The following is an 8,762-nucleotide window of genomic DNA, read 5'->3' on the forward strand; positions in this document are numbered from 1 at the left end:
AAGCCCTGGCAGGGTAGGCAGTTTTCCAGCCGGACAATTAAGCAGATTAACTAATTACCTGAACCTTGGCAGGGTCCCACAGCCCAGTGGCTGCCAGGGCGCTGCATATCCGTGCCAGCCTGTTGGGAGACAAGTGTGGGGCAGGTTTGGGGCAAGTGTGGGGTAGGGTCCCCCCAGACCATCCTCAGCTAGTGAGTCCGACTGCCCGCCCCCCCTGCCTACCCCTGGCGGCCGGGGGATCAGCCTCGGCCACAGCCCGCTGCCGCCGCGCTGCTCGCTCCGGGCAACCCTGCCTGCCCCACGGGCAGCATCGCCCCTCCGCTGCCCCGCCGTGTCCTGGCCCCCGGGAACTCGCCCTGGTGCCCCTCCGGAATGCACGTCCTGGAGGATCTGCGCCACGGAGAACGCGCACCGGCGAGTCCGCCCCAGCTAAGCCCCACGGACCCGCCCGCCCCCGTGCCCGGCCCTGCGGATCCCGTCCCGGCGGCGGCCTCGCCCGTGCCCCGCGCCCCCCCTCCCGGTGCGGGCGGGTTCCCGCGCGGGTGCCCGCGGCTCGGGGCGGCGCGTGACCGGCTGCTGCCGCCGCCGCCCGCTCCGCCGCAGAGCCCGGCCCGCACCGGCACCGGCACCGGCAGGTCAGCGCGGGGGCTGCGGCTCCGGGGGCACCAGTACTGGGGCCGCCAGTGCTGCGGCGGGCGGCGGGAGGGGGCACCGCGGCACCGCGGCCCGCGCACCGAGCGGCGGAGCCGGCCCGACGCGCTGCGGGCGGGGTCGGCGGGATGCGGCTGCCGCACCGTCCCCGCTGTGGTCCCGCACCGGTCGCGGCCCGACTCCGCAGCGCAGCCGTGCCGGTAACCCGCACCGCACCGCGGGGCCGCCGCCGCAACACCCGGGCGGTCCCGGCCCCGCTCCCGGCCCGGCGGTTCTGAGCCGTGTGTGCGGCGCCAGTGCGGGGCACCGGGCCGAGCATCCCCGCCGGGATGCGGCCGGGACGCACCAAGGTGAACGGTGCGCGGCGGAGCGGGACTACCGGCGGCGGGGCCATCGGGCGAGGACACTGGGGATGGAGAACCGGGGAGGGGACACCAGGAGGGACGCCAGGATTGAGCACCAGGGAGGGAACATTAAGGATGGGGAACTAGGAGAGGGACACCGTGCATGCTGAGGTTCGGAACCACTAAGCACCAAGGACTACCCACACCGGAGGCACCGGGATGGGCAACACCAGGGGACACTGGGAAAGGGAAGACTGGGAATGGGGACGCTGGGGACAGGCACAACTGGGAACAGAACCCAGGGCTACTCGGAAAGGGACAGCCAAACCACTGTCTCTCTCCCTGGGCAGTGGGTAGCCAAGGGCACAGCAGCCTCACAGCCAGTTGCACAGGTTACCTGGACAGCTGCCGTGGATTCTGGCTCACCAGACCCCCATTCCCACAGGGTCGACTCAGTGGTCACCATGGCTGCAGCACAGCTCGTCACCTGGGGAATGCTCCTGGCCACCGGAGTCCCTGCCAAGGCCCAAGGGGTGCTGCAGGCAGGGCTGGCCTTAGGTGGGGACCCCTTGCACAGCCCTGCCTGGGGACAGCTGTGGCCAGGCCCATCCCGCACCTGGGAGGCATCGGGAGAGCCGAGCGGTGCCGGGGCCCCAAGGAGAGAGCACTGGGGGGTCAAGCATGCCGTGCACTGGTCCCCACCGCTGCAGGTGGAGGGTGGCACCAGGGCACCCCTGGAGATGGAAACTGCTACGACAGGCGCTGATACCAAGGTCTGGAGGGATGGCAGCACAGTCCCAGCTGTGACAGAGGAGCCGCTTGTTGCCTGGCGAGGGCACGAGGCTGAAAGCCAGGACAGCTCCCTGACCCATGGTTCTGCACTGGGGACACCAGGCCCCGAGGTGTCAACGGACAGAAGGACAGACTCTCCGGGCCCACCCTGGGCAGAGCAGCGCCTGTCCCTGTCCAGGCAGAGTGTCTCCAAGACAGTCGGCAGCCTCAGCCCTCAGCCAACCATATCCACCATTGCCCTGGACCCCACACTGGCAGTGGGGATGGGGGCAGCAGATGCTCACACAACGGCAGAGGGACACGCAACGGCCCCGGGCCTCTCTCAGGATGTGCAACTCACTTCAGCCAGCATCCAGTCGGTCCCACTGGGCACAGACCCTGTCTCTGATTCCACAGGCACGGCGCCAGCCGGGGGTCCCCATGCCAGCCCTGGCTCTGCACAGCCGGTGGGCAGCTGGGGGGACACGGGAGGGCCCCCCAGCCCCTCCCCAGCCCAGCCCAGCTCTGCCCCTCGGCTGCACCACGTAGCCCCGTCCTGGGGGCTGGCCGAGCCCTGGACTCGAGTGCTCCCGTCCCTCCAGCGCAGCACCCGGAGGGCCCCATTCAGCAGCGCCACAACCAGCCCTGGGGATGCAGCCCCCCGCATGGACCCTGGGACTACGGGGCAGCGGGGACCCCAGGCTGCCTCAGGGTCTGTCCTCAGCACCGGCCCTGTGCCACCCCTCGCCTCCAGCACAGCCATCGCCAGTACCCCGAGCAGAGGTAGGAGCCAGCGCAGTGCGGGGGGATCACTTGGCGGGGACCAAGCCCCCGCAGGTGTCAGCACCCTGTTCTGCTCTCTCTCGCAGGGTTGCTGCCCGAGGAGGACGTCGGCTCCCCGCAGCAGGTCCGGGGTGCCGTGGGCCCTGTGAGCGTCCCAAATGACACCAAGACGACCCCACAGCCAACGGCACACCCCACCACGGGAACTCTCGGGACAAGGCACCCAGGTGATACAGGGCTTCGTCCAAGCCCATCCGTTCTGCAGATGCTGTGAGAGCCCACCCCTAGGGCGTCGGGTCTGTCGGGGGGGATGGCAGCTATCTCGGGCTGCCCCGCAGGGACACAATGACACCTTCAATCAGGATTGCCACCTGACAACGGCCCTAATCTACTCCTGCCCGCAGGGATTAGCGCTAAATGCTCGGTGGGTGGGGGCTTCCCCAAAGGGGTGGGGGACGTGACCGGGGATGTGCCACTCCCTCCACTGCACGTCCTGACAGAGAACCCCGGGAGACACCGGTGAGCATAGTCCCAGCCAGCACAGCCCCGCTGCAGTGTTTGGGTGCCACAGCTGATGCAGCCCAGTGTGGGGTGCAGGTGTGGGCCGAGTGCCACCAAGCCCCCTCCTTCCCCCTGACCGTCCCCCTCCTTCCTACCTGCAGACACGCCAGGGACGCAGACCCCAGCCTCCAGCACTGCGACACCCTCGGCCACGTGGCGACGGGCAGGGGTGACCCCTCAGCCACTCCCCCGAGATCCATCATCGCCGAAGCCACAGTCCAGCCGTGCCCCCCCAGCCCCGGCGACCAACGCGACCGGGCTGCGCTGGGCCGAGCTGCAGCACCAGATGGGCTTCTCCTGGGAAGCCCATGTCTATGGAATGGCTGCCGTCTTCCTGCTGCTGGCGCTGGGCTCTCTGGCCGGGTTGGCGGGGACTGCCATCCTGCGGCCCCCACACCTTCCCCACGTTGTGGGGGCCCACGGGTTGCTGCTGGCCGCCTGCTTGCTGCGGGCCACCTTCCTGCTGCTGGATCCCTATGGGGCACGGGGCCGCCTGCCCACTCCGGCCCTGCTACTGCTCAACACAGCCCCTTTCCCCCTGCTGCTCGCCGCCTTTGCCCTTCTGCTCCAGCGGCTGCAGCGCCTGGCCCAGTTTCAGCTGCTGCCGCCCCGGCTGCGGGGGCTGCCGGCGCTGGGGACTGCTGCCGCCCTGCAGAGTGCGGTAATGGGAGCCGCCGACCTGCTGCCACCTCGGCTGGGCCTCACCGCCGCGCTGGGGCTGCAGGCGCTGGGCTGCGTGGCGGCTGCTCTGCTGCTGCTGGGGGGGCTCTGGGGGTGCTGGAGGGTGCTGCGGGCGCCCTGCGAGGGGCCGGGGCCGCAGCCGGGGGCGCGGGCGCTCCTGGCGGCAGCGGTGGCGGGGCTGCCGGTCTGCGGGCTGCAGCTCTACAGCGCTGTGTGGCTGCGTGGGGTCCTGGGGCCCCACGGGCGCTTCTCCCGGCCCGGCTGGGCGGCACAGCTCTGGCTGCGGATCGGCGAGCTGGGCACGGCCGTGGCGCTGCTGGCGGCCGCCGCCGAGCCCGTGTGCTGCCGGTGCCGCCGCCGGAGCCTCGCCGGCCACTCCTGCTGGGCCAAGGCACTGGGGTACTTCTGCGCCGGCCGCAAGGCTGAAGCACCCGAATACCCAAACAACTGCTACGACTGGGCCGGTGGCAGCGCCGGTGGCACCGGTGTGGAGCGGACACCCGCCAACGACATCTCCAAGAACCTCATCCGCAACCCGGCGGAGCAACTGCCCCTGCGGGCTCTGAAGGACAGCAACGAGGTCTGGGCAGCGGGCAGCGGGATGCCGGGGCTCAGCCCCAAGTGCCCCAACATGTTGGCCGCCCGCTCCTGCGCCGCCTTTGAGCAGGGCTCGTCCCCCTCCCTGGGGGAGCTGATCTTCCGCCCGCCGTCCCCCATCGACCTGCGCCGCAGCATCGACCAGGCGCTCTGCCGCCGCCACCTCCTGCACGACGGTCTCTTCGGCCGGCCCCGCCGCGGCTCCGGCTCCTCACTGCACGGCTCCCCAGCTCCTGACAAGACCCCCAGCTTGGGGCGCATGGTGCGCTGCAGCTCGCTCACGGAGCTGCCCGGCCCCCGCCAGCCCCCCGGCACCATCACTGTCACCGTCACCGCCTCAGCCAGCTCGCTGGAGAGCAGCTCACTGAAGATCAGCTGGAACCCCTGGCGCCACGGGCTGTCGTCGCCCGACAGCCTGCCCCTGGACGAGGCACCCAGCCGGGCCCCTCTCCTGGTGCCCGCTGGAGCCCCCGGCTGGGAGGGCGAGGCTCCCCGCGCCTTCCCAGCCCTTGGCAAGGCGGTGGACTCCCGCAGCCTCTCCAGCGACACCATTGAGCTCTGAGTCCGGGACAGGCAGAGACTGGGGGCACAGGAGGACGATGAGCCCAGCTGTGAGGGTGTAGAAGTCTGATCCTGCACCCCTGCAGGGGTGGTTCCATTTGTGCCAAACGAGAGAAATAAAGAGTTTATGCCGAGAGGAGACGGTCCTGTTGGCATTTGAAAGTCGTGGAGGGCAGCAGCACCGATAATCCCCTCCAATTCCCACCCTGAGCAACCAAACTGGGTGTGCAGAGCTTTATTTCCTGAGATATGGACACACGGACAGATGGGCACACCCCGACGAACAAACCACGGACAAATGCAATGGCCACATTCATGCATCCAGCAGGGCCCCCTCACCAGCACAGCACTCTGCCAGTGGTGAGGGGCCCCTGGCCCCCCAGCCTGGGAGGGGAGATGGGCTCTGCCCAGGAATGGGGGGACAACTCTCCCAGCCACACAGCTCAGGGCATGGGGGGACCCAGCCCCCGAGTCTCCCACAGGGAATTGGCCTCATGGGAGGGGAGTCCTACAGGGCCAGGAGCCCCAGCCTGGGGGCAGATAGCAGGTTCCCTCCCTCACTTGCCCTTCACCCCCTCACCTGTCACAATGCCAGGCCTCTCCTCCAGAGCACGAGGAGCTGGGGGCAGCATGCTGTGCCCCCCACACGATGCTGCACTGCCTGGCACCCCTCCAGTCAGAGGGGGCTATGTGGGAGCCCCCAGGAACAGGAACTCCTGGCTCATTCTGCAGGGACAGGGAAAACAAGACCCTAGGCTAAGGGGAGGCTGAGGGACGCATGCAGGGCACAGCATCATGTGCAGGATGCAGCCTTGGCAGCCAGCCCTGCTTGGGGGAGGCCCTGCACCCCAAGCTGAGTCTGCCCCTCCGCTTGCGCCCAGCAGCTCCAGAGCTATCTGCCCTTCATGAAGCCATCGAGGACACGGTCACTGCGGTCAGAGAGCCAGTAGCCGGCCATGGCGGCCACAGCCCCGATGAAGATGGCAGTGAAGACCATGTCACCCTTGGCAGCCAGCGTGGCGAGGGCACAGATCATCACACCAAAGAACATCTGCTGCAGCACCACCACCTCGTCATCAGTCACGTCATCAAAGAAGCCCTTCTCTGGGGCATCTGCATGGACAACACTCATGGGAGGGCACAGCTGACCAGCGAGAGCCCCCCACTGTGTCCCACACCCCCTGCCCAATGCCCATGTGCCCCTGCATTACATTAGGCCATACCAGGGGGCTTGTCCTCAACGCACTGCCCGTCTCGGCGGATGTGGCCTTGGGCACAGACACAGCGGTAGCTGCCCTCTGTGTTCTCGCACACCTCCTGCACCCCTGTGCACACCGGCTCCTCGGCACTGGCACACTCATCCACATCTAGGGGGAGAGGCAGGGCTCAGGCAGGGCTTGGGCAGTGAAGAGGGGGCAGTATGGCCCCCCAGTCCATGGGAGGCACTCACCCAGGCACTTGGCTCCATCCCGCCAGTAGCCCTTGTTGCATTTCTTGCAGCGAGCTGGCCCAGCACCCATACAGCCGATGCAAGCCGTGGAGCAGTCTGCCTCAGAGAAAGGAGCCAGGGCTGCTGCTGGAGCTCCTTCCCAGCCCAGCCAGGGTTGGCCCCAAGCACGGAAGAGCCACCTGCACAAAAACCCCCATCTCCCCCTGACCTCGGCACTCGTAGGAGCCCTCTGTGTTGACGCAGTACTGGTTGGCTCGGCAATGCGCCATCTCCGTGCCACACTCATCTATGTCTGCAGGAAAGATGGGGACAGCCCTGCTGAGCCTCAGCTCTGGGGACGCAGCCCCCACAGCCCTGAGCTCATCCCTGGCCTTCACTCACCGATGCAGCGGTGCTCATGCAGCACCCAGCCCCTCTTGCAGCGAAGGCAGCTGGAGTCTTCAGGCCCTGTGCAGCGTCCGCATGCCTGGTAGCACTCTGTAGGCAGGGAAGGCAATGTGGACACAGGCAGGGAGGAGCTGCCTGTACCCAGTGCCTGGGCAGCACCAGGAGAACTCCCACCTACCAGCACACACGAGGTGGCTCTTGTTCCGCGAGGCCTCATAGTAGCCGTCACCGCACTCGGCACAGAACGGGCCACCGTAGCCCGGGCTGCAGACGCAGAGGCCGGTGCCGCGGCGTGTGCCATCACCGTCACATCGCCCGTTGCCACTGCAGGGCTGCCGGGGCCCACCGGCACAGGCTGCACGGGGAGAGACCAGCCGGCTGGCAGCCGGGGCGGGAGGCAGCGGCCAGGGGGGCCCCTCCAGCCCTACCAGCACCCTGCTCATCCCACAGTTACTCACACCGGCAGTCGGGGCCGTAGGTGCCGGGCGGGCAGCAAAGCATCAGCCTGTCCACACACAGCCACTGGAAAAAGTCAGGGTGCTGCTGGCGTCTGGGGAGGGGGAGATACAGCACTCAGCCCCCTGCCATCCCTCTGTGCGCCCTGCCGTTGCCCTGTCCCTGTCCCCAGACTCACTCATGGAACCACCACTGCTCCACGTGCTCCTCACTCCGCTCCAGCAGTTGGTGGCAGGCGAAGTCTGAGGGGGCACAGACACCCTCCAGCACTTCCAGCAGACGGGTCTCACTGCGGCGACACGGGCCAGTGTGGGATATGACTTCCGGAGCAGCTGAGCTCCTCCAGTACCTCACTGGAGTCACTTACCTGTGCTGGTACTTGGACAGCTTCTCCTCCTCCCAGGCTGTGTTACCTCCACCAAAGCCCTCATGTTCCGTCCGCTCCAGGCCCTGGGTGCATGAGGGAGTGGCAGTGCAGGCATGGGATCCCTCCAGTAGGGATCCCTCTACTCGTAGGGTTCCACGAGACACATCACCTCCAGGGACCTGCCACCCTCTCTCCTCCCCAGAGCCCAGTCATTGTGCCCCTGTAAATGCTGTAGGAGTGCCTCCACTTCACCACTCTCTTGCCCAAGCCAACCCCTCTACCGGGCCCTGTCACCACCCTTACTCCTCCGGTCTGTGATGCCCCTGGCCCCCCCAACCACATCATCCCACCCAGACCCCCTTCGTCCCTACTCACTGTCATCTCCAGGCCCATGTCTGCGACCCAAGGGCCCCTCCCGTCACTGTCTCCGGGCCCCCAGCTCCCCCCCGAAGCAGCGGCTGTGTCACCCCACACCCCTCGGTGCCATTACCCCCCGTGTGCCCCCGCGCCGCGGCCTCCATCATTCCTGCGTCCCCCGCCCCGCACCCTGCTGAAGCTGTCGGCGAGGCCGCGGCAGGCTCGGCACGGCTCGGCCCCGTCTCGGTGCGGGTCGGGGTCGGCGTGAGCCGCCAGCAGGACACCCCCGAGGAGGGCGGCCCCCAGGAGGACGGCCCCCAGCCCGGGCCCCCTGCGCCGGGGCGCCCGCGACAGCAGCGGCAGCGGCCCCATCGTCCGCCCGCCCCGCCCGCACCACGTGGGCCGCGCCCGCTGACTCAGCGCCCGCCTCCTCCGCCAATGGCCGCGCGCCGCCGCCGCCAGCCCTCCGCTGCCGGCCAATCCGCGCCACGCTCTGGGCTCGCCCACCCGCCCCTTAAAGGGGCCGCAGGCAAAGGCCGCGGACGGGGGTAGCGTGGATGGGCTGCAGTTGGCGACCCCGCACGGAGCGGTGCCGGCTGTCCGGAGGGCACCGGCCGTGTCCCCGTCTGGCCTGGGCCGGGCCCTCAAACATCTCCCCCGGCCCCAACCAAACTAGGCCGGTTCATCTTCCCCCCCCTCCACTCAAACTGGTCCAGTTCCCTCACACTGTACCCAAATTTGCCCAGTTCCCCCTCATATCACCTCAAACTGATCCAATTTCTTCACACTTTCCCCC

The 8,762-nt window shown here is 68.5% G+C and overlaps 2 protein-coding genes across 3 annotated transcripts; one reads left to right on the top strand and one right to left on the bottom strand.

Annotated features, from left to right (window-relative positions):
* The first annotated feature begins 1,420 nt into the window (after positions 1-1,420).
* PRRT3 (proline rich transmembrane protein 3) lies at positions 1,421-5,031 on the top strand. Its single transcript, XM_066326588.1, has 3 exons — positions 1,421-2,549; positions 2,636-2,776; positions 3,212-5,031. The coding sequence occupies exons 1-3, from the start codon at positions 1,460-1,462 to the stop codon at positions 4,948-4,950; spliced, it is 2,970 nt and encodes a 989-aa protein (XP_066182685.1). The 5' UTR covers positions 1,421-1,459; the 3' UTR covers positions 4,951-5,031.
* Positions 5,032-5,169: 138 nt separating this feature from the next.
* On the bottom strand, positions 5,170-8,361 carry CRELD1 (cysteine rich with EGF like domains 1). Of its 2 annotated transcripts, none has more exons than XM_066326590.1 (10): positions 8,156-8,361; positions 7,610-7,692; positions 7,421-7,531; positions 7,245-7,336; positions 6,965-7,141; positions 6,781-6,876; positions 6,608-6,691; positions 6,400-6,495; positions 6,173-6,316; positions 5,170-5,675 (listed from the first exon to the last, which is right to left on the bottom strand). In XM_066326590.1, exons 1-10 carry the CDS (start codon positions 8,336-8,338, stop codon positions 5,671-5,673), a joined length of 1,071 nt encoding a protein of 356 aa, XP_066182687.1. In that variant the 5' UTR covers positions 8,339-8,361; the 3' UTR covers positions 5,170-5,670. The 2 variants fall into 2 exon arrangements, with proteins under 2 accessions (XP_066182687.1, XP_066182686.1); XM_066326589.1 differs by having other exon boundaries at positions 5,170-6,062.
* Positions 8,362-8,762: the final 401 nt, after the last annotated feature.

Source organism: Sylvia atricapilla, chromosome 11 (assembly GCF_009819655.1).
Source record: "Sylvia atricapilla isolate bSylAtr1 chromosome 11, bSylAtr1.pri, whole genome shotgun sequence".
Lineage (NCBI taxonomy): Eukaryota > Metazoa > Chordata > Aves > Passeriformes > Sylviidae > Sylvia > Sylvia atricapilla.

Excerpts from the sequence above, each read along its gene's own strand:
- PRRT3 (XM_066326588.1), top strand. The coding sequence starts at position 1,460 with ATGGCTGCAGCACAGCTCGTCACCTGGGGAATGCTCCTGGCCACCGGA. Across the intron at positions 2,550-2,635 it reads CGCCAGTACCCCGAGCAGAG|GGTTGCTGCCCGAGGAGGAC; the intron begins GTAGGAGCCAGC and ends TCTCTCTCGCAG. Across the intron at positions 2,777-3,211 it reads TCTCGGGACAAGGCACCCAG|ACACGCCAGGGACGCAGACC; the intron begins GTGATACAGGGC and ends TCCTACCTGCAG.
- CRELD1 (XM_066326589.1), bottom strand. The coding sequence starts at position 8,338 with ATGGGGCCGCTGCCGCTGCTGTCGCGGGCGCCCCGGCGCAGGGGGCCC. Across the intron at positions 7,693-8,155 it reads TCGCCGACAGCTTCAGCAGG|GGCCTGGAGCGGACGGAACA; the intron begins GTGCGGGGCGGG and ends TCATGCACCCAG. Across the intron at positions 7,142-7,244 it reads CTACGGCCCCGACTGCCGGT|CCTGTGCCGGTGGGCCCCGG; the intron begins GTGAGTAACTGT and ends CTCCCCGTGCAG.